The sequence below is a fragment of the Eumetopias jubatus genome, unplaced genomic scaffold, assembly GCF_037043125.1.
Source record: "Eumetopias jubatus isolate StellerSeaLion01/CBP00866 unplaced genomic scaffold, mEumJub1_p1.0 scaffold_10, whole genome shotgun sequence".
Taxonomy (NCBI): Eukaryota; Metazoa; Chordata; class Mammalia; order Carnivora; family Otariidae; genus Eumetopias; species Eumetopias jubatus.
In genome coordinates, this window is record NW_028274816.1 from 62,009,607 (window position 1) to 62,033,274 (window position 23,668).

Genomic DNA, 23,668 nt, shown 5'->3' on the forward strand with positions numbered 1-23,668 from the left:
CAGCGGCTGCTACGGACCCCGCACACACACGGACGCCCCGCCTCCTGTCCCCAGCTCCGCCGTCTGAGACCCCCCTCCTTTCCTCACGGCAGGCCTGCCCTCCTCCCACGTGTCAGGCCCTTACCACTCCCCTCACTACGGAAACACCAGGAGGTAGGACGGGGCCTAGAAAGGAGAACATGACCGGGAATGAAAGCCCGCCCCCTCCTCCGACCCAGCCCCACCCCCCCGTGCCGGCACCGGACTGAAGAGCTCCTACCATCCCAGTCCTGTTTCCAGAAAAGCCAAAACTCTAGGGTTTTTAAAAATGAATGACCCCAAATTTTACATGTTGGCAACTGGCTCAAATTTGTTTCAAAAGCACTGGGTAAGAGCTGAGCTCCAAGCCTGACAGGAGCCCTGGCCTCTGAGCCAGCTGACCGTTCCTGCCCAGCCCCAGGCTACTCAGGGACCAGGGGGACCTTGTCAGCCCTGGTTCGGGGCCACGGCTCCAGCTGGCCACGGCCCTGAAAGCCTTCCCCCCGCAACCCCCTGGCACCCCACCCCCACGGACGAGCACAGATGAACACGGAAGCGCTGCCCCCCCGCCCCCGCCAGGGACACAGTCACTGTGTGGCAACTTCACGACTTTTATTTGTGGTGCCTGTGCTTTGTCTCGAAAATATCTTCTCCCCCTGCCCCTGACAGTGGGCGGGGAGGGGGCAGCAAAAAATAGAGACATCCCTCCCTATTGCACACGGACCCTATATACAGGCCCACCTGGCCGAGGTGGGCGGGACTCTTGGCACATTCTCGGATCCCTGTTCAGGAACGGGAGGGGTGATGGGGGGTGGCATCACACGTGAGAGGGGGACCTCCGGCGGCCACTCTGGTCCTGGCTACTGGTCCTGGCACTTCCTGGTCCTCTGTTCCTCCCTGGTCCCACCTCCAGCCCCGAGCCCCCCCTCAGCAACATCTCCCTCCCTGGCTCGGGCTCTCGTCTCCCTCCCTGGCCTCAGGGGGCCCCCCTTGGCTCCTGGGGACTCTGTACTCCCCTCACAGTCTGGAGGCCCCGGAGGGAGGCTATGGCTTCTCCGAGCGCCCCTGGGAGCCCTGTCACTCGTGCTCGCACCGGGGAAGGGATGCGTGTGGCAGAAGCAGCTGTATAAATACGGGTACGGGGGAAGGTCCTCCTCCAGAGTCACTTAGAGAGTTTGCTGATGACACGGATCAGGGCTGCGTTCTCATCCTTGAGCCTCTGGTTGTCAGCCCGGAGGTCGGCCAGGGCCTGTGGGAGGGGAGGGGACGGGATGGGTCAGCCGGGCAGCCCTGGGCCCGTGGAAGCCCCTGCCCACAGCGCCCCCCTAAGTATTCACCTTGAGCTCCTCCTCGAGCTCGGCTGCCTTTCGCTCCAGGGCCCTGCGCTCCTGGAATGAATGGGAGATGTGAGGCCCAGGGGCTGGGGGCGGGGGGGGGGCGGGGGGGGCAGCAGTCATGTAAGGCTGGGAAGGGTGGGGGGAGGGCAGAGGGCCTTCTTCAGACCCACATGGGTATGTACGGCTGGGGACACATGGGCCCCCACCCCAGGCGCTCCTACTCACGAATCTCTCCAGCTCCAGAAGGGCTGGTCTCTCGGCAAAGCGCTCCTGTCTCTGGTGAGAACAAGAGGAAACACAAGGCTCAAACGCCCAAACCACAAAGACCAGGAGGGAGGACACCGGCACAGGGAGAGGGACAGCCGTCCAGGCCCTTGGGCCCTACCTCTCAGCATCCAGCCCCACCCCCACGGGTCCCAGCACGCCCCGCAGGCCCTGCCCCCCACCCCTGTTGCTCTCACCCCCCAGCCCAGCGGTCCTGAGCCCCCGCACAGGCACACCTGGGCCAGCGCGGGAAAACCTCCGGGGCCTCAGCACCTCACCTGCGTGGCGCGCTCTAGCTCCACCTTGAGCTGTGCCAAGCGCAGCGTGGTCTCGGTCAGGGCCTCCCGAAGCCTCTCATTCTCACTGCGCAGCTCTGAGTACAGCTGGGGGGCGGGGGGGGCAGGGGGAAGGGGGCACAGGGTCAGGCTTGCCAGCCACACGCAGCTCAGCGACCCACACGCAGCTCAGGGAGGCCGCCGGGAAGGGCGGGTGTGGGGATGCGGCAGGCGGAACCACAGACAGAGGGCGGAAGGGCAGGCGGACAGGCCGACTGCTGGTCAGCTGGATCGATGGTGGGGTGGAGCTGCGAACCTTCCTGAAGCCTCCATCAGGTTCATCCGATGCCGGCTCCGGGTCCCGCTGCCTGTGAGGTGAGGGGCCGCCCTCCGAAGTGCTGGGGTGGAGGCGGGCGGGGCGTCAGCGGGGCTCTCTGTGGCCCGGCAGACAAGCCCAAACCCTTCCCGGCCCACCCTGTACCTGGACTCTGGGCTGCGGTCGGCCAGCTCCGCCTCCTCCCCCTGCGGGCGGAGGTGGGGTTCAGCCTGATGCCGGGAGGGGAGTCTGGCCCACCACCCTGCCTCCAAGGCCCACCCATAGCCCAGCTCACCCCGCCCGGACCTGGAACCCACCCCTCACCTCCGCAAGCCCCCTCCACTCCTTGCCGACTCTGCGATGCTCCCTGGCGGCCTGTGGTCCCTGACCCTGCCCGTCAGGCGCCTCTGCTGGGGGGAGGGGCAGGAATCAGCCCAGAAACCTCGGGAGGGGGCCCTCCCTGCGGTGTCAGGACCCCTAGCCCAACCCCCAGGAAAACAGTGCAGCAGGAGAGATGGGGAGGCCAGAGCAGGAGGACCACGTCCCAGAGACCAGACCTCACCTCTCTGGGCAGGGCCATCAGAGTTCTCCACCCCAGGGATTCGGGGTCGCGCAGATGGGTCCTGGGGGAGAAGGGCAGGGAGGTCAGAGGGGTCAGAAGACACGGGCGTCTTATACCACCCACCACCTGCTCACCTGATCCCTCTCACCAGGCTCTGTAGGCTCGACTTCTCTGGCTCTGGGGCCTTCCCTGCTACCTTCTCTGCTTCCTTCAGGTCGGTCAGAGTCACACCCTGCAGCGCGGGGGCAGTGAGGGGTCCCCGAGCTCAGGGCCCAGCCCCTCAGGACTGAGTTCAAGCCCTCGGGCCCTCCTCCCTCAGACCCAGGAGTCCAGACCCCAGCCCCCTCCTCCCTCAGACCCAGGAGTCCAGGCCCCCAGCCTCTCCTCCCTCAGACCCAGGAGTCCAGGCCCCCAGCCCTCTCCTCCCCCAGACCCAGGAGTCAGGACCCTCAGCCCCTCCTCCCTCAGACCCAGGAGTCCAGACCCCAGGCCCTCCTCCCTCAGACCCAGGAGTCCAGGCCCCCAGCCCCCTCCTCCCTCAGACCCAGGAGTCCAGGCACCCAGCCTCTCCTTCCCAGACCCACAAGAGTTCGAGCCCCAACCCCCTTTTCCCAGGATCCAGGAGCCCAGGCCCCAGCCCACGCCCACACCTGTGTGGACCTCCGAGACTGGCGCATGAGGCGAGAGCGAGCTTTCCGCTGGGATTCAGATTCCTCATCCCGCACAGGCATCTGGTAGGACCTGAGTGAGAGGTCCCAACTTCAGGGAGGGTTCCTTTGAGCCCTGTTCCCGTTCCATGGCTGACACCCTTCAGGGAAGGTAAGTTCTGCCAGAGGACTGTCAACTCACAGCGGACCCTGGGACAAACTCCCCCCTAGGGAGTGCCTGCCGGGGGCCCTGAGGACCCAGACCTGGGCCATGTGGTTTTTCCCAGCTGGGGAGAAAGAGCTTCCCACCCCCTGCCTCTTCACCTCCGCCGTTCCCGGGAGTCAGCCGGGGGTACTGTAGAAGCTACAGGGACATTGGGCTTCACTGGGGATTCAGGCTCCGGAATCCTGGAGGGAGGAGTGGAGTTATCCAAGGGAGAGCGCCTGGAGATCTCAAACCTGTGTGAATTCATTCATCCAATTATTACTCAAGCTCGAGTTCCGTGGCAGGTGCTGGAGATGCAGCAGTGAGCAGAAAAAAATTATCTCTGCCCCGAAGAGTCAAGTATGAACAGAAAAGGTGCAGAACAAACAAGCGTAAAAAAAAATGTGTACACCACATAATGCACCAGAAGGCTAAAGGACTTTGAAAAGCAGAGCGCTGACAGGAGGTGGGAGGGTGTGCATGTGCAGACACTGCAGTAGCATGAGCAGGGGGTCAGAGTGGGCCTCACCCAGACGGTGACACACAGAGACCTGAGGAAGGGCAGGAGCATGCCTGTGTCAGAAAGGGGGGGTGGGAGGTGCAGACAGAGGCAACAGGAGGTAACGTCATTGTGACCTTTCGAGCTTAACTGTAAGCTTTTCCTGGACGCACCAGAAGGAAAATGGAGGCAAAGAGTGGTCGGGGCAGAGACCCCACAGTGCAAAGGGACTGAACAGGTTGTAACCCAGCCCTGCCTCCCAACCTGACAGGCCCAGGCCCTGGGTTGGTACTCACGGGGCAGAGGGCTCCGGCACCTTACGGGAGGGTGTAGGTGTAATTCTGGCAAGACGGGGCTCCTTGGCCTGTGCAGAGAGACAAATATCGGAGAGGACCTTCTCCTCGACTAGGCAGGGCCTGGTCCCCTGCCCCTCACCCCACTCACCTGAACAGACGTCCCTTCCAGCCGAGAGGAGGAAGCTGAGCGTTGCAGCCCAGCCCCAGGGGTGCTCGAGGCCTCCCGCCCGTCTGTGGGACCCAGGGCACCAGAGCTTCCCGTCTTCTGGAGGCCAAAGCGCCTGGAGAAAGGGGCCCCTTCTGGGGGCTGGGGAAGAGAAAGGTCTCAGTTACGGAGAAAGGATCCTTCCCATAGACTTCAAGTGTTACCCCAGAGGGACCACACAAACTGCAATTCCCATCAGCCCCTGGAGGGTGCGGCCAGAAAAAACAACTCAGCTGGTCCGGGGGACTCTGGAAACTGTAATCTTCATCCTACATACCCTGAAAAGGGGTTGCGGGCTCCTGGCATCCCTCCCTGCCCTCCCAAAACAGCATGACCGTCCAGGGCATCCAGACTCACCATGGGGCCCTGAGGGCTACGGGGAGGTGGGGAAGACACTCCATTGACAGTTCTGGATTCTGGAGGAGGTGGCTCTGTGGAGTAGGAAAAGGGAGACACCAGCTGCCTCTCAGAACCAGCCCCTCCTCCCTCAGACCCGGGAGCCCAGGCCCCCAGCCCCTCCTCCCTCAGACCCAGGAGTCCAGGCCCCAGCCCCTCCTCCCTCAGACCCAGGAGTCCAGGCCCCCAGCCCCCTCCTCCCTCAGACCCAGGAGTCCAGGCCCCCAGCCCCCTCCTCCCTCACACCCAGGAGTCCAGGCCCCCAACCCCCTCCTCCCTCAGACCCAGGAGTCCAGGCCCCAGCCCCTCCTCCCTCAGACCCAGGAGTCCAGGCCCCCAGCCCCCTCTTCCCTCAGACCCAGGAGTCCAGGCCCCCAGCCCCCTCCTCCCTCACACCCAGGAGTCCAGGCCCCCAACCCCCTCCTCCCTCAGACCCAGGAGTCCAGGCCCCCAGCCCCTCCTCCCTCAGACCCAGGAGTCCAGGCCCCAGCCCCTCCTCCCTCAGATCCAGGAGTCCAGGCCCCAGCCCCTCCTCCCTCAGACCCAGGAGTCCAGGCCCCCAGCCCCTCCTCCCTCAGATCCAGGAGTCCAGGCCCCAGCCCCTCCACCCTCAGACCCAGGAGTCCAGGCCCCCAGCCCCTCCTCCCTCAGATCCAGGAGTCCAGACCCCCAGCCCCCTCCACCCTCAGACCCAGGAGTCCAGGCCCCCCAGCCCCTCCTTCCCCAACTCCAGGAGTCCAGGCTCCAGCTTCCTCTTCCTAGATTCAGAAACCCAGACCTGGCCCCTCACCTGTGAGGCCTTCTTCTCCCTCATCCTCATCCTGTATTGGGGGCCCCCCTGCACCCCCAGGCCGGCGTTCCTTGGACAGGTCCTGGAGGGAGATCTTCTCCCGGCTGCTCAGACGACACACAGAGCTTCTGGTGGGAAGGGGCGGGTGTTGTGGTCCAAGCCCTGGGAGACTCCAGCCCACCCACCCATGTGCCCGCCTACTACCTTCGGTGTTTGCTGCTAGAAGGCACCTGGGGCTCCTGGCTTCTGCTCTGGGAGGCCTCCTTCTGGTTCCGCAGCTGCAAGGGAGAAAGCAGGCTGCTGCGAGGGCCCCACAGCCCTCCAGGGCCAGCACACACAGCTCTGCTCATCTAAGCTCGAGGATGCTCCAGCTGCAGTGCACTCCACTCCAGTGGTGGGCATGGAGGGTCTGCGGGCTCCTCGGAGCGAGTTGCAGATGGCTGTGCGGCATGTGGCCCCTCGAGCTCTCACATCCACCTCTGTTCTCATCCCCTCTTACCTCCCAGGGTGCCCTGCTCACCAGGGACACTGGCCTGGTGCTCAGACCCAGGAGCCCCTGCCTCCTCTCTACGGCTTGCCGGGCACTGGCCCAGCCTCTGCACAACAGTTCCTTCCTTAGAACAGCCAGTCATTCCCCGCCCCCACCTGGCCTATCCAGCAGGCCCCACGTGCGGGAGGATTCCCCTCCAGGATGGAGACGCACATACAGATCTTTCTCCTCCTCCCTGAGGGCTGTCTCACCCTCTACAAACCCCACTGTGGCCCCATCATGTTCACCTTCAGCCTCACGCTGCTCCTCAGCCTGACATTCAAGGTCCTTCGGGTGTGCCCGTCCCAGGGCCCCGCTGCCTCAGGCTCCCACCCCCCAGGCTTGGCACATGCTGTTCCCTCAAACCCGAGCACGTGCCCTGGGTCTGAGAAGCTGACCACCAAGCCAGAACCATGACCAACCTTTAAACAGAGGGATCTGTGTCCATCTACCTGCCACTCACGGGAAGCTCCAGGCTAGGGCCTGGCCCCCAGGACATGCTGCTTGCTACCAACAGGGCTTACCATCTGCCGAGCAGCGTTCTAAATGTCCTTGTTCAGTAACGTACATACTCCTCATAGGATAGCATATACCCACACAACTCCTCATAAAAGTGCACACACCATTATCCCCATTTTACAGATGAGGAAACGGAGGCTCAGAGGGATTAAGTGACCAGCCCGAGCTCACACAGCAAATCCATATGGCAAAGCCGGGATTCAGAGCCCAGATTCCAGGCCATTCATCCCTTCACTCTGCATTTTTCCAGCAACAAGGCCTGGCTCCATGCTGGTTGGGCTGCATCCCAGGGCTGATGAGGCACAGCCCGAGCCTGGGACAGATAATCGTCATCTGTATCCCAAGGCGCGACTGGGCCCCAGACCCCTTCCCCTCCGCTCAACTCCTCTTCCTGACTGTCGCCAGCTGGGGAGGAGCAAGGAGGCCTCCCTCGGCGGGCTGACAGGAGGGAGGGCGCCCCTGAGACTCACATCCTCCTGCTTCCGGGCCAGCTCCTCCAACAGACTCAGCACCTCTTCATCAGCCAGGTCACAGGGACGCTGCCCCTGACGGAGAGGAAGGAAGAGAGGGGGCAGAGGATGAAGGAGGTGAGGGGGCCCCCCACCCTCACTCTCCCCAGTCCCCAAGCAGCCTGGCCCTCACCGCGTGGGTCAGCGAATCCATGCCCCCACCGTGCTCAGCCAGCAGGCGGCAGGCGTCCTCCACACCCCAGTGGGCCGCTGCATGCAGGGGGGTCCAGCCGTCCCCATCCCGGAGCTCCGGGTCATAGCCAGCCTGGAGGAGCAGCCTGGGGGCCAGGAAGGCTTATAGTCAAGGACCAAGACAGGGGTTCTGCACCAAGGGCTGACACGGGCTCGCGGCGCTGTGACCCATGACAGCACTGAACCGGTCCCGGGCAGGTGGTGAAGAGCCCCTCCCCCGGCCAGCAGGTGGCCTCTAGAACCCTGCTCCTTGTACCTGCAGACCTACACTCTCTGGACTGTCACCCCCGGTTGTGGGACAGACAGCCCCAGAGCCTGTGAAAAACCTGAGGCCCCAGAAGGGGCAGCCTCGGGGCAGTACTGTTCCAGGAACCCGCCAGCTGAGGGTGCGGTTCTCAGCCAAGGCGATACGGCCCGCCAGGGCCATCTGGCAATGTCTGGAGACGTTGCTAGTTGTCACAACTTGGGGGTGCACGCCAGGGATGCTACCAACATCCTACAGTGCAGAGGATGGCCCCACAGCAAAGGTTGATCTGGTCCAGAACGCCACGAGTGGTGAGGCTGAGGAAGCCTGGCTTCGATGGGTCTACGATAACCAGCATCTCAGAGCACAGGTTTTGGGGGAAGGCAGGGTTACAGGCCCAGGGCAATTCTGCACAGCTGATATCAGGCTCTGTGTCAGTGGGAAAGAGCTAATGCAAGGTGAGAGGATGGAGAGAGAAGATATTTAATAAGGAGTCTTTTCAAATCAAAGCACTCCTGTGTGGCCCTGCTGACCTCGCCACTCACCTTCCCGGAGCTCACTTGCTGCAGCCACACTGGGTGCCCGCTATCTCCCCAAGGATGCCCCCCTTCTGTCTGGGGGTGGAGGCTCACGTGGTCGGTCACCAGCTGTCCCCAGGCCAGAGCTCATGCCATTCACTCCTCCCACCACCCTATTTATATCCTTCTAGGCCCGTGGTTTCAACCAGGGACCGTGCTGGCTGCCCGGGGGCACTCGGCGATGCCCAGATATGGCTGGTTGTCATGACTGTGGTGGGGGTGCTCCTGGCACCCAGCGTAGAGCCCAGGGATGCCGCTCAATGACGTACAATGAACCTGGAGTCATCCAGCCCCAGGTCACCAGCGTGGAGAATGGCAGACCCTCCATGCACTCAGGGCCCTCGGATCTGGCCTGCTTCCTTGCTCACCTGTCCCCCCAGCGAAGCCGGGGGCTGCACATGGGCGCAGACCTGTCCCATTGGCCAGTGCACCCCCCGCCCTAAAAGACGGCCTGGCATACAGCAGGTGCTCAGTAAGTCAGTGTTGAGTAAGTCACATCAAATAGCTGCACAGTGCTGTCATTCATCTCCAATGAGGAGAATATCAGTTACATTGTCTCCTAAAAATGCAGTTGATGGGTTTAGTTGTAAATAGAAGCCATTCTGAGGGGCAGTAATGAAATGAGACTCAAAGAATATGTCTGCATCGAAAGCATTTCAGTTCTGGGGCAGAGAGTGAGGCTGCCCCCAAACAGGGACTCTCCCCCTGTTAGTAACAATGTCGACTCTCGGCTGGCCACACTGTCACCTGACTGGAGAAATGTCCCATCTCCCTGGCAGCTGTGAGTGGCCAGGTGAGTAACTGGGATGGTGGTAATACCAGCTAAATGCCAGGTGGTCTGGCAAATGGGCTGTCAGCGTTAAGTGTGCATGTCCCTTCTGGACTGTTCTTCTAAAAGGAAACTGACATCTGCTCCTTTTGCCCTCGCCTCCTTCCTGCCGTCTGGGATACAGATGCGATGGCAGGAGGTGAAGCAGCCACCTGAGACGCAGGGGTGGAAGCCATAGGCAGAACAGGGAGGGGCTGAGCGCACGACCGGGCCTGCCCATTTACAGTATCCCATCCCCCTTGCCACAGGGACTAGCTCTGAGACGGGCAAGTGCCCGACGCGGTCCGCAAGCATCACATCAGATCTTCTGCTGCAAGTATGGAGGACAAAGCGTTGTACTTTCAGAGCAGGCGAGTAACTAGGACATGGGCCTGGAGCTACTCCTCACTAGAAGACCTGCCTAAAAGTCCAACACAGAAGTGAGCAGAGATGAGGGATTCATCTCTACTCCACTTTCAGACTAAAAATAAAGTATAAATCACAGAGAGAAGAGGGAGTCTGAGGATGACAACTGGAACCAACCACCCCAAAATAAGGGGGTGAGGCAGCCAAACACAGACGAGGCCCAGCTGAGGAGCATGCGCCGTTTGACGACGTGCAACGTGAAATACACACGTGCCAGAGAGCCTGGCCTGGAAATACGGGAACAGAGACTGCCGGAACTACAAGGGTGAACAAGCAAAATCCACAAGCCTAATGGGAAATTTTGGGAGATGCCGGCTGGCTCAGTCGTACAGCATGCGACTCAGTCTCAGGGTTGTAAATCTGAGCCCCACACTGGGTGCAGAGATTACTTAAAAATAAAATCTTAAAAAAAAAAAATTTTTTTTTTTACGCCTCCCGTAGTAACTGACAGAGCAGGCAGATGGAAAAAAACCCACTAAGCGTACAGAGGACTTAAATAGCACAACTACAAAGCTGGCCTAATAACCTATATAGAACGCTATACCTGACAGCACGGCTCTTTTCCAACTCACACACACTGGGGTATAAAGCAAACCTCAGAGGATTTCAGAAATCTGGAATCATACAGAACCCGCTGTCTAAGCACAGTGCGAGCAAGCCAGGAAACGAGTAATGAAACGATGACTAGAAAATCCCGTGCATCTGAAATTAACGACATACTCCCAGATAATCCATGGGTCACAGAGAAAAAAGACCACAAGCTGGAAATGTTTTAAACTGAATGACAGCGAAGAGCCTACACATCAGGACTTGTGGACGTGGCAAAGCTGTATGTAAAGGGAAATACTCAGCCTACATACGTAACTTAAACAATCCACAGTAAGGTGTGAGGCTGAGAGAAGGGACACACGGGCCCAAGGCAAAGAGCAGGGAAGAGGGAGGACCACGCCAGCCCAGCTCACCGCATCACTTCGATGTAGCCCTTAGCAGCGGCCACGTGCAGGGCAGAGGCCCCCGTTCGGGGGTGCCGGGCCTCTGGCATGGCGCCCCCGTTCAGCCAGCACCTGGTGTCATGAAGCAGTAATTCCTCCTCGGCCCGTTTGGCCGCCTCCACATCCACACCTGGGAGGACGAGAAGGGGCGTTAGGTAGGACGCGCACCTCCAGCTCCAGGAGGCACGGGGCCGGGGCCCTGCCCGGCTCCTCTGGGACTCGGAAGACCTGGATCTCCCCGCCTGGTTCCAGGTCGTCGCTGGAGGCGGGGACAATGGAGATGGCAGGCCTTCTCCCATTTCAACCCAAGTGCCACCTTTATCATTAAGTATAAAACCTCAAGTTTATAGAGCAAGCCCAGCGTCTGATGACATCTGACTCTCCCTAGCATCACCAGTAAAATCCTTAGCCCTGCATCTTCACGCACTTTGTCGCGACCATTTCTGTCACCCGTGAGTAGGGCAAACCAAGGCAGGAGCCACCAGAGGGTCTGTGTCACTGAGGCAACAGCTTCTTTCCTCCCCAGGAGCTGACTCCTGTTCACAGCTGTGCTGTCACCTAGGACAAGCTGGTGAGAGGCCAGCATGCTTCTTCATCAGTCATTTTGACCATTTCCTTTGGTTTCGTGGAAAAGTTGTACTGTATTTGTGGATGCAAAAGGCAAGTTATGACTTTGCATGTCAGTGGATTTTGGATCAAAACAGGCAGCCTTGTTGAAGCTGGAATAGTATCTGCTGACCATCACTGAGAACCCGCAGTGTGCACAGTATAAACCATTGAGACACGAGTCAAACAGGGTCATTTCCAGGGAATGTTTGATCTTTCTCCTGCAAGTTTACTGGTGTCTACTGCTTTTCCAACTGAGATATCTCACACTCAACGAAGTGCTGCATGGAGCTCAGCCATCCTGCTCAACAGCCGTCAGCCACACACAGCTACTGAGCACATGAACCGTAGCTAGTCCAAACTCAGATGTGTTATGAATGTAAAGCACACACTGGATTTCGATGTGTGTGGGGGGGAAAGAGTGTGCAACAACCCATGAATAGATTTTTCTTTTTTGTTTTTTAGAGCGCGAGCGAGGAGAGCGCAAGCCCAGTAGAGGGGCAGAGGGAGAGGGAGAAAGAGAATCTCAAGCAGGCTCCACACCTGGCACAGAGCCCACCATGGGGCTCGACCTCACAACCCCAAGATCAAGACCTGAGCCGACATCATGAGCTGGATGCTTAACCGACTGAGCCACCCAGGCGCCCCCTGAATAGTTTTCTTTATACTGATTAATGCTGATATGATAACATCTTGGGCATGTAGAGTTAAAGAAAATATATTATTAAAATTAATTTTACCTGTTTCTTTTTACTTTTTTAACTGCACCTACTTAAAAAATTTCATTTATGCTTGTGGCTTACACTGGCTTTCCACTGGACAACACTGGCAAAAAAACCCCAGGGTACCACCACTTGGGTTGAAAACGTTAAAATAGGACAGAGACAACACATACCCTTGTGTGCCCTCAGCAATCTCGCCTGCTCCCTGTGGCCCCCGAGGTCACCACCATCACAAACTTGCCCTCATGAACATGCATTTGGCTTTATCCTTACTATATACGCTGTAAACTTCTGCCCTAGGTCTACATACGGGATCCCAAAGGGCCCTCCCCCACTGCAGCAGGAAGCCATGGAGCTCTGGCGGCACGGCTGCGCCACCTGCTGGCTCCTGGGCACTCGGGCCTTACCTCCAATGCAGGCACCTCTGGGTTTGGCAGGGACTCGGCTGCCGTTCAAGGAATGTTTGGTTGGTGAGGGCCCACCTGGAGGCCTCCAGGCCGGGGTGGAGAGGCCAGGCGAGTGCTGGGCACTCAGGGACACTCCTCATCCCACAACTTCCTTAAAGGGAATCCCCTTCAATCCTATTATAGACACGTGTGCCTTACTTGGGCAGGGAAGGGTGGGGCTCGCTGACCTTTAACTCAACCGTTAGTATCCTTCAGCATGTTCATACACATCCTTCTGCAATTTGTCTTGGTGAGATCTGCCTGTGTTTTTTTTGTTTGTTTAAGATTTTATTTATTTATTTGAGAGAGAGAGAATGAGAGATAGAGAGCATGAGAGGGAAGAGGGTCAGAGGGAGAAGCAGACTCCCTGCTGAGCGGGGAGCCCGATGCGGGACTCGATCGCGGGACTCCAGGATCATGACCTGAGCCGAAGGCAGTCGCTTAACCAACTGAGCCACCCAGGCGCCCTGCCTGTGTTTATTGATGGAGCTCTTGACCAGGGTTGGCGAACCTGTTTGGTTTTTTACTTTGTTACAGCGATGGCAAGATAAAGGTAACATAAAACGGGCCAATTTTGCTATTTTAAACTGCAATTCAGTGGCATTTAGGAGATTCACAATGTGCAACCATCGACCCCCATCCATTTCCAGAACTTTCCCCTCATCCCAAGAGGAAACCTCGTACCTGCAAAGCAGTCATTCCCTGTACCTCCCACCCCCAGCCCCTGGCAACCACAGATCTACCTCCTGTCACTGAGATCTGCTGATTGTGGGGGCACCTGGGTGGCTCAGTCCGTTAGGCGGCTGCCTTCGGCTCAGGTCATGATCCTGGGGTCTTGGGACCGAACCCTACATCCAGCTCCCCGCTCAGCGGAGAGCCTGCTTCTCCCTCTCCATCTGCCTGCCACTCTGCCTACTTGTGCTCTCCCTCTCTCTGTCAAATAAATAAATAAAATCTTAAAAAAAAAATAAAGATCTGCTGATTGTGGAAGCCATCTGTGTTTATAAATAAAGTTTTAATGGAACACAGCCATGCCCACCACCTACATATCGTCCCTAGCTGTAGTGGGGAAAGCAGCCACGGGGGACAGTGGCAACACGATGGTACCTCCCACGATGTCTCAAATGTTTCCTGTGTGGTCCTTCACAGAAAAAGCTTGCCAGCCCTGCTCAGATCATGCATTTACCAATTAGTGATTTATTCATTCTTCCTTTGGTGCTGGCCCCCGCCTCTCACGCCTGCTAACAAGATTCTCATCCCAGAGCGGGAGGGCCTGCCAGACGCTCCCCTCCTGCCCAGTCCTGTGTCCCCGTGGGCAAAGTGGCCGGAGGGTGCTGTGTGCACAGGACACGGTGGCTGGACTGTGTCCCCGAGGCCTGGCCTGTGGCTGGGGGCAGCATCCGCAGCATGGCGGGGCTGCTGCTGGCCTTGCTGGTATCTACTCTCCCTGCTTTGTTACGTCTTCACTATCCTCACCCTGCGTCCACCCCACACAGCTCCAATGTGACTGCGCCCACGGCGGGGCTCCATAGGTGGCCACGTCACCAGACCTAACCACCCATCCCTCTTGCCCCAGTGACTGGCACAGGGCTGGCTCAGACCGAGGGTGGTGGCTCAGACAACTGAGGAGGCCTAGTTCTGGTTCAGCTGGAGTATCAGCCTGAGCTGTTGGAAGCTGTGCTACGTACCCAGTTGAGAGAATCTGCCTATGAGGTCAATGCAGAGTCCAGTGCAGTGATAGTTTTGACTTTGTACCCCTGGATCAAACCATGCCTGAAGCCAGCCTAATTCCTGGACTTCAGTTACATAGCCCATAAATTTTTTTTTTTTAAGATTTATTTATTTGAGAGAGCGAGAATGAGAGAGAGAGAGCACATGAGAGGGGGGGAGGGTCAGAGGGAGAAGGAGGCTCCTCACTGAGCAGGGAGCCCAATGCAGGACTCGATCCCGGGACTCCGGGATCATGACCTGAGCCGAAGGCAGTCGCTTAACCAACTGAGCCACCCAGGCACCCAATTCCTTTTTTTTTTGACCATGGTAAAAATACACATAGAAGTTACCATCTTAATCCCTCTTTAAATGCACAGTTCAGTGGTATTAAATATGTTCACATTGTTGTACAACCACCACCACCATCCTTCTCCAGAACACTTATCTAGCAAAACTGAAACTCAGTCCCCACTAAACAGCAACTCCCCATTTCCCCCTCCGCCAGCTCCTGGCACCCCCTGTTCTACTTTTTGTCTCTACAGATGTAACCGCTTTAGTCACATTCCTCACGTAAGTGGAATCATACGGGACTTGTACTTTTTGTGCCTGACTTACGTCACTGAGCATAATGTTCTGAAGGTTCGTTCACATTGTAGCATGTGTCAGAATCTCTTGCCTTTTTAAGGCTGAATACTATTCCACTGTATGCACATACCACAAATTGTTTATCCATTTGTCCGCTGATGGACACTTGGGCTGCATCCACCTTTTCGCTACTGTGAACAATGCTGCTGTGCACGCGGCCGTCCAAATGCCTCGTCAGCCTGAGCCAGGCTGCGGGGGCTCCCATAGCAGCCGTCACCAAGCACTGCCCTGCAGACTACTTCTAATCACAAAGGAAGGAAGATGCCTCCACAGTGGAGTCACCTGGCCAATGCCCCTCCATGGGGTTCAAGGCTAACGTCAACAGGAATGGGGCAGACACACAGCGCCTGTCTCCCGGAGTGACGCCCTGAGGAAGTTCCTGCCAAAAATGCAGACCTGAATCTCCTGGAGAAGCAGCTGCCCGGTGCAGGCTGAGGGACACGCTGTGTAAACGAGGCAGGGTGAGGAAGGCAAGGGGAAGCCCAGGGACATGAAGACCAAGGGCAGGCAGGGCATGGCTCCAGGAGAGCCCTGAATGGGAGGGGAGGCCACCAGTAGCAAGTAAGAGCACAGCCTCAAGGTCCCAAGGCCCACAGAGGAGTAACAATGTGACACCCCGCGTCCTTGTTGGAGGAGACACCAGCTCCCACGGCAGGATGGGGACACGTCTGCGACATGTTCTCAAGATGGCTGGGAAAGAAGAGGGAGGCAGCCAGGAAGGGAAGAAAACGGGAAGGGAGGAAGGGGGGGGAAGCTATTTATGTAGAGTGGGGGGAGGGGAAGAGGCAGAGCGACTGCAGATGTGCCAAAATGAGACAAACCGATCAATCTGTACCGCGTGATTCCATTTGTACGAAACACCCAAGACCGGCAAGCGCATGGGGACAGAGAGCTCAGTGGTCTTCCAGGGCCGGAGGGCAGTGGGGTGATGACTGAAACCCTCTAAAGCAACGTGCTGACGGACGCACCACACTGAACGTGCTGAAAGACCAGCGGACTGCACGCTTGCACAGAGAACCGTACGGGCTACGCTCATCTCCACAGAGCTGCTAAAACCCCCGGCGAAGCCCAGTGAGGGTCACGTGGGCACTCCCCAAAGACTGCCCCAACCTTTCTCCAAGTTTAAAGCTTTGGGATGCTCATCTCTGCCTCAGCTTTGCACACTCCCCTTCTAAGCAAAGCAGGGCACCCTGACCCCAGACGCCCACCCCACGGGGTGTTCCCTCAACCTGCCCAAGCCAAGCCAGGGATCTGGGCGTTACCTTCAACGCCCCAATGCCTGCCCTACAGCAGCCTCCCTGAACCTGCAACATGGCCGTCCAGACCCCCGGACCCTGCACTCAAGCCTCAAAGGCTGCCTCGCTGAACCTGGACCACACCCCACCACGTGTATTCTCTGCTTCCAGATCCATCAGGCCACAGCCTTCCCCATACACCCCACGCATCAGCTGGTCCCAGACGGCTGTTCTGGGGGGAGTACATTTGGTCACAAGCCCCTCTGAGAACATGCTAGAAACAACACATGTTCTCTCTAGAAATATGAACGTGGCCATATGCAGAGTTTCGGGGAGTCCTGGGCCCATATTAAAGACCACCGGGGTGCAGGGGGCACCTGGGTGGCTCAGATGGTTAAGCGTCTGCCTTCAGCTCGGGTCATGATCCCAGGGTCCTGGGATCGAGCCCCACATCGGGCTCCTGGCTCGGCGAGGAGCCTGCTTCTCCCTCTCCCTCTGCCTCTCTCCCTGCTCATGTTCTCTCTCTCTCTCTATCTTTGTGTCTCAAAGGAATAAATAAAATCTTAAAAAAAAAAAAAAAGACCACCGGGGTGCAGCGACCCTGTGCATGGGAAAACCAATTCCCCCAGGACCCCTGCACGCCTCCACTCCCCCTCAAGAAGACAATCTCACCTAAGGGACCCCTGGACAAACCTCACCTCATTTCCTCACCTACTCAAGGGGTAAAGTGACAACTGGGGTCACTAGCAGGTTGGGCTCTTATTCTGTGCCCAGCGGTGGCACAAACACTGTATATACTCACTCACTCATGCCCCAAGCCTGCGGACAGGACTCAGTACCACTGCACAGGAAACAGAAGCACAGACTCAGAGAATCCTAGCACACGGAGGGACCGGCCTCTGAGCCCCAGCTGTCTGCTCCCCGTGCCCACAGTCAGCACCCAGGGCCCACCTCGGTAGGCGATCTCTGCCTTCAGCAGCCCCTCCATGGCATCTGACTCGGCCAAGTCCAGGGGCAGGTCCCCATCGCTGTTGACAGCAGCAATGTTGGCCCCATGGCTCAGGAGGTACCTGGGGGCAGCGGTGGGGTAGGAAGGTCAGGGCGGAGGGGGCTGAGCTCCGGCCCCCATGGGATCCCACGTACCCACCCCTGCCTTACCTAGCGATGTCCAGATAACCACAGGAGGCAGCCACATGCAGGGGCGTCCAGCCCTCGTTGTCTGCCTGGTTCACCGTGGCACCCTGCTCCACCAGGAAGCGCACCACCTCCAGGTTCTCATCGATGCAGGCCTGGGGTGCAGAGGACACGGCAGTCAGCCCTTGCTTCACCCACACACCTTGTGCCCAGCAAGGCAGGACTCCCGTAGGGGCCATGAGACAGATTCAGGGGACAAGCAGTTGTGACACTCAATGGAAAGACCCTGATGTCCCTGGGACAGAGCCTGGAAAGCACCGGCCCTACCCCTGCAGGCACCTTCACCTACCCAGCTACTTATGACACCCCTGGCTTCCCAAAGGTTAGGTCGTCAGCTGGGCATCTGGAGCTCAGCAGAGACCATGACAACAGGACACCCAAATTCCTACAAACAGGAATTGGATAAAGAGAGGGGAACTTTTATCCAGGTGTAGAAATCCTGAATGGTGCTTTGTTAGATATGATATACCCCAGTCACCATCAACAGGACGGGGCTCCCAGTAATGGATCCCTCCGCCCTCAGACCCAGGAGTCCAGCCCCCAGCCCCTCCTCCCTCAGACCAGGAGTCCAGGCCCCAGCCCCTCCTCCCTCAGACCCAGGAGTCCAGCCCCCAGCCTCCTCCCTCAGACCAGGAGTCCAGGCCCCCAGCCCCTCCTCCCTCAGACCCGGGAGTCCAGCCCCCAGCCCCTCCTCCCTCAGACCCAGGAGTCCAGCCCCCAGCCCCTCCTCCCTCAGACCAGGAGTCCAGGCCCCCAGCCCCTCCTCCCTCAGACCCGGGAGTCCAGCCCCCAGCCCCTCCTCCCTCAGACCCAGGAGTCCAGGCCCCCAGCCCCTCCTCCCTCAGACCCAGGAGTCCAGGCCCCCAGCCCCTCCTCCCTCGGACCCAGGAGTCCAGGCCCCCAGTCCCCTCCTCCCTCAGACCCGGGAGTCCAGCCCCCAGCCCCTCCTCCCTCAGACCAGGAGTCCAGGCCCCAGCCCCTCCTCCCTCAGACCCAGGAGTCCAGCCCCCAGCCTCCTCCCTCAGACCAGGAGTCCAGGCCCCCAGCCCCTCCTCCCTCAGACCCGGGAGTCCAGCCCCCAGCCCCTCCTCCCTCAGACCCAGGAGTCCAGGCCCCCAGCCCCTCCTCCCTCAGACCCAGGAGTCCAGCCCCCAGCCCCTCCTCCCTCAGACCCAGGAGCCAGGCCCCCAGCCCCTCCTCCCTCAGACCCAGGGCTCTAGGCCCCCAGCCCCTCTTCCCTCAGACCCGGGAATCCAGGCCCCCAGCCCATTCTCCCTCAGACTCGGGAGTCCAGGCCCCCAACCCCCTCCTCCTCTCTCAGATGCGGGGCTCTAGGCCCCCAGCCCCTCTTCCCTCAGACCCAGGAGTCCAGACCCCCAGGCCCTCCTCCCTCAGACCCAGGAGCCCAGGGTCCCCGCACCTCCTCCCTCAGACCCAGGAGTCCAGGACCCCAGCCCCTCCTCCCTCAGACCCAGGAGCCAGGCCCCCAGCCCCTCCTCCCTCAGACCCAGGAGTCCAGGACCCCAGCCCATCCTTGCACAGGCCCTGGAGATACACTCCAGGAACTGACCATGGCGCTGACCTTCACCTTGAGGCGAGAGGCCAGGCCCCTGGGGCCCAAAGCTGTGCAGGGCTGGTAAAGTCACCAAGTCCCTGGGAAGGCGGGGCAGAATGAGGGTCCGGGACCAGACCCCTAAAGGGATAAGAGATGGCTGAGCTAGCATGTGCCTAGAGCCTGGGGCCCAAGACGCAGCTCCCACACACTGAGGGCCTACTATGCATGGAGTACTGTGCCAAAAGGTCCACACTTGGGAAGATCCTCCCTGATCTTCCTGCTGTCAGGGCTCCATAGAGCAGAGCAAGAAATCAGTCTCAGGGAGACAAGAGCCCTGGCCCAAATAGGCACAGCAAGTGGGGACAGAGAAGGGACTTACAGCCCAGGGCACATGCAAACACGGGGTGGGCGCTGGGACCTGCGCTAGGTCAAGGGAAGGGGTGGGCCTGGATTCCTGGGTTCTCAGGGTAAATTAACCCCCCAACTCCCTCATCTCTCCAAAACCGCCCATCTGGAGAAGGGGGAGGAGGCCATGAGGGCCAAGAGCATGAAGTCATGGAAACTCGGGCCATGAAAGGGGGGCCACACGTGCCCTGGGAACGGGATGAACTCGGCTCCGTTTATTTCCACCCGGTTGTCATGGTGATGGGGGGGGTTGTCGAGGAGGGAGATGGGCCTTTCCCTTTCAAGGACCTGGCCAGGCACAGGAATCCATGTGAAAGATGCCCGAGGCCTGGGCACCAGGGATTCAAGAATCCAGACGACACCCCCCCCAACCCAGACCCAGGAGTCCAACCCCCACCCCCACCCAGACCCAGGAGACCGAGCTTGTACCCTCCCTATTCAGACCTAAGAACTGTGGCTCCCAATCCCTTCTACTCCAGACCCCAGACCTAGCCACTAATTCACAAGGCAATTTTGTAGAGAGGGGAGAATCTATCAGCTTTACCAAGTGATTAACGAACCCACCTGAAGCAGGCACTGGGATTTGAGAACTCCTAGGCACACAACCAGGGCAGGGGCCTGATGCCTGGGGACCCACTCCAAGGAGGAGTCAGAAAGGAAACCACGGCCCCAGGACTCACCCAGACAAGGCCCAGGAGTCTGGGACAGGGGTTGCCTGAGACCTAGAACTTTCACTGCTAAAACCAGACCAGTCTCATGCGAACCACCATGAGTTGGTCACCCCATGTGAGGCCTGACCCAACCCCAGCTCTCCTGCTTGTTGGCCACATGACCTGAGGCGGGAACTTCCCCTCTCTGAACCTCCAAAGCCCTAACCCTTCACGCCTCCTGCAAAGTGAGTTTACCAAGTGCTTGCCTGGAGAGGCGAAAAGATTTCACCTGAAAAGGCAGCCTGATAGGCAAGGTCAGAGTGGCCTTTTGCAAGGGTCCAGGCCCAGGCGGATGCCGGAGAAGGGGGACTCAGCCTGAAGAGAGGACTAAGAGCCCCTGAGGGAAAGTCCAGGAGAGCCAAGGCGTGGATGATGGCGGAGGAAGGGGGACACGGGAGCCTGAGGCCTCTCTCCTGGGTTTGCCAAGTACTCTGAGAACTTAGAAGGCCTCGGGGAAGCAGGACCCTCGTCTGGGTGGAAGAAAAGTTCCCAGATAGCTCTAGGGACTCTTTAGGGGACGGGTCCGGGGATTGGGAAAGAGAAAAAGGGGAGGGTTGGCGCTTAGACCAGGTGGCAGGAACTCCCCAGCCAAACGCCTACTCTACTTCCTGAAGGGATTTCCACACATGCAATCTCCCTCCTTTGCAAGAGCCCTGCCAGGGAGGGGCAGACCACTAGCCCTGCTGCACAGAAAAGGAAACTGAGGCACAAAATGGGCGTGAACTCGAGGCCACAAAGCTGAGGAACTGGGATTAGACTTTAGGACTAATTCTGTTCTTCCTCAACTGCTGCCCTCCTCTTTGTGGAGACCCGAGAAGTGGACCTCTCCCAACATCCCTGCTTCCCCCACCAGCCTGTCCTTCCCAGGGTCTTCTCTTTCCATCAATTACCAAACCCTGTGGGTTCCGGCAGGGAGGGGAGGACTGCAGACTGACCCAGGAAGGAGATGGCCTCAGGGATGACACAAGGGGTGGAGACTCTTCCGTGGCCAGCCCTGTCCCTGGTGGTGCTACTGTGGGGGAACAGACAAATGCATCCAAAGCCAGGGAGAATCCTGGGGCACAGGTGGCCCCAGTCCTGGGGCACAGAAACACTGGCGGCAACAATCAGTGAGTCTTGGAAAGGCACGGGGGCCAGGCTGTGGGCAAGAGGACCAGCAGGGTTCTAGAAGCCTTGTGGAGGTGACATGTGAGCGCCAGAGATCACAGTGTGTGGGGGAGAAGCTGCTCAAATGCACAGGAGAAGGCACCAGGCAGAGAAAGCAAGATGACCAAGGACAGACAGGTGGGCGCTTCGAGCTTCCCCAGAAAAAGGACAAGGATGCGGGCCTGCCCAACGGAAGGGGCAGGAGGACGAGGAGGCGCCTGGAGAAGGGCGAAGACCCCCCACACCAGGCCCACTGTGGGAGACAAGAGGTGGAACGGCCTCCGGAGAGGAAATGCAGACGGTATCGGAGTGGAGATCGAAGGAGGTGACCCAGACAAGGAAACCCAGCCTAGAAGAAAGGGGCTCAAGAAACAGCATCCTCACCCAGCAACTGATGGCACTGCCCAAAGGTGGGAAGGAGCACGAGTCAGAGCGCGGCAACACGGAAGACCTGGGCCTAGCCAAAGAGGTGGCCCGGGGTAGGGACCAGGGGAGGAAGCCCCAGAGGCGCCAGAGAGGAGGATGCTGCTCAGTGACAGTGGTACCTGCCTGGAAAGGGGAAGGTCAGTGGCCTAGAGCGGGTAGACGAGACTAGCAAAGCGCGCTCAGGGTCGGGAGAAGGCGGCGCGACGTGACAACGACAAGGACCGGCGGCGTGCAGCAGACTGAGGCTGTCAGCAGTGGCTGGGGTCCAGAGAGTGGGCGGCGCAGGGTAGCAAAGACCAGGGCCGGTTGAAGAGACTCAAGACTGGAAGCGGGGAGCTCGAGGTGGGTGGAAGGGGAAGGGGGGGGCCCAGACCAGGACTGGCAACCGTGACTCAGGCTGGGACGATGCCCGAGCAGGCTCGGACCCAGGGCGGGCCAGGGGCCGGAAGGGGCCGGGGCGCTGACCTGGTGCAGGGCGCTGATGCCGTCGGCGTTGGTGGAGTCGAGCACGGCGCGGGCGGGCGGCGGGGCGGCGGGGTCGAGCTCGGCGCCGGGGCCGGGGTCCGCCGCACGCAGCATCAGGCGCGCCTCGTCCAGGTCGCCGCCCGCGCAGGCCGCCAGGAACTCGGCGGCGCGCTCGAAGCGCACGGTGCGGGCGCGCCGCTCCCCGGGGCCCGGCTCGGCGCCCGCCCGCGCCCCCCACTGCCGCAGCTGCTCCCGCCGCCGCTCGCGGGCCGCGGCCGCGGCCGCCCCCGGGCCCGCCCCCGGGCCGTCCTCGCCGGACATCGCGCCGCCCGCCCGCCCGGGGAGCGAGCGAGCGAGCGAGCGCCTAGCCCCGAGGAGCCGGAGCCGCCGCCGCCACCCCCGTCGCCGCCGCCGCCGCCGCCGCCCGCCAGGGGCCGCCGGGAACTGCCGCTGGCTCCGCGCCGCCCGAGGATCTGTCTGTCCCCGCCCAGCGCGCCTACGTCAATACGCTGCCCCAGGGCGCGCTGGGTAATGGAGTCCGCCAGCGGAAGTTGCTAATGGCAACTGGCCTCGCTGCGCCCCGAGGCGCACTGGGAAGTCAGCCGCTCGGAAGCGACGGCTGAAGGGTTGGAGTGGGGGCGCGCTGGGAAATGCAGTGCTCGGTTCCACGGGACCCGGGAGTCGGGACAGCTATAATGCTCATTTTCCCATGTCATTCTTTATTGTGCGCTCTTTGGTCTGCTCCCTTCAACTAGAAATACGCGGCCGGAGAACAAGGACGTTTGTCTTCTGCGCGCACTCCTTATTCCCAGCGCCCAGAATGCAACCAAATAGTGCGCGACCGAAGTGAGTTTTTGCAAGAATAAATGAATCAATGGATACCCGAGGTCACGGGAAACACCAGGGCGCCCCGCAGCCCAGAGATCCTTCAGGACAATTCAACACCCTGCTTCCCCGGGTGACCGCCCGGGTCATGATGGGAGACAAAGGGGGAAGAGGTCACGGCCTTCGGCCCACAGCCCCAACGCACGCCGGGAAATGTAGTCCTCAGGGCCGCGCCCCTAGAGGCACAGTAGGTCCTAGGCAGAACCCACAAGCACCCAAAAAATCCAGGCCCAAGGGCAAGGGAAGTCCAAAGTCCCTCACGGCAACCTCCTAGATCACATCGGTAAAAGTGCCCAAGGGGCGGGGTCCACAGTGGCAGCGCCCCCAGAACCCTCATGAGCCCGCCCTTCTCCCGCTCGCACCCTGGGACGTGGAGCCCGCTGGGAAATGTAGTCCAAGCTCTACATCCTCGCAAGTCTTGCTGGAATTTGTAGTCCTGGGTGAGGCGTTCCACGTAGCCTTTTAAAGCACGAAATGATCCTCTTTTTAAGTGTCCTGCACCTACATCCTGGCTAGGAGAGATACAGGCAGTTTGAGATCGGATCAAAGAGCGGGAAAAATAGTCAGGAAGGCGCTGAAATCTGGATAGAGGCAATAGCCTTTTTTCCCAAGGGCTGTTGGAGGGGCCTACCCACTCCAAAGTCCCTAGGCCTGTAGGAAGAAATAAACTACAAATCCCATGAGGCCGTGAGAACGCTGGCCATAGATATAAAGGGAATGGGCGCCCCTGTGGTTCTTGGGATGTGTAGTCCCTGAACCCCACGTTTCCCACGCCGGTCCACACCCAGCCTCCTTTACCAGAGAGCTTAAATGAAAATTAGTAGGTCATCCGTACGTTGTTACGTGTGGTTGTGTGTGTTTCAGTGCCTGTGCACAACTGTGACACCTTATAACAACCGTACTTGCGATCC

At 59.5% G+C, this 23,668-nt stretch overlaps 1 protein-coding gene across 4 annotated transcripts; it reads right to left on the reverse strand.

The window, feature by feature from the left end:
* Positions 1–611: 611 nt before the first annotated feature.
* PPP1R12C (protein phosphatase 1 regulatory subunit 12C) lies at positions 612–22,208 on the reverse strand. Of its 4 annotated transcripts, none has more exons than XM_028095082.2 (22): positions 21,873–22,208; positions 17,130–17,260; positions 16,923–17,041; positions 10,578–10,737; positions 7,501–7,645; positions 7,329–7,403; positions 6,015–6,088; positions 5,811–5,938; positions 4,982–5,055; positions 4,568–4,726; positions 4,420–4,487; positions 3,744–3,827; positions 3,423–3,513; positions 2,921–3,004; positions 2,773–2,833; positions 2,535–2,620; positions 2,376–2,416; positions 2,211–2,292; positions 1,898–2,002; positions 1,581–1,631; positions 1,356–1,406; positions 612–1,267 (listed from the first exon to the last, which is right to left on the reverse strand). In XM_028095082.2, exons 1-22 carry the CDS (start codon positions 22,191–22,193, stop codon positions 1,181–1,183), a joined length of 2,277 nt encoding a protein of 758 aa, XP_027950883.1. In that variant the 5' UTR covers positions 22,194–22,208; the 3' UTR covers positions 612–1,180. The 4 variants fall into 4 exon arrangements, with proteins under 4 accessions (XP_027950883.1, XP_027950882.1, XP_027950881.1 ...); XM_028095081.2 differs by having other exon boundaries at positions 2,535–2,617; positions 3,744–3,878; XM_028095080.2 differs by having other exon boundaries at positions 3,744–3,878.
* Positions 22,209–23,668: the final 1,460 nt, after the last annotated feature.

Coding starts and splice junctions, on each gene's coding strand:
- PPP1R12C (XM_028095080.2), bottom strand. CDS start 22,193: ATGTCCGGCGAGGACGGCCCGGGGGCGGGCCCGGGGGCGGCCGCGGCC. Junction 1,632..1,897: donor AGCTAGAGCGCGCCACGCAG/GTGAGGTGCTGA, acceptor TGTTCTCACCAG/AGACAGGAGCGCTTTGCCGA. Junction 1,268..1,355: donor AGCTCGAGGAGGAGCTCAAG/GTGAATACTTAG, acceptor CCCCTCCCACAG/GCCCTGGCCGACCTCCGGGC.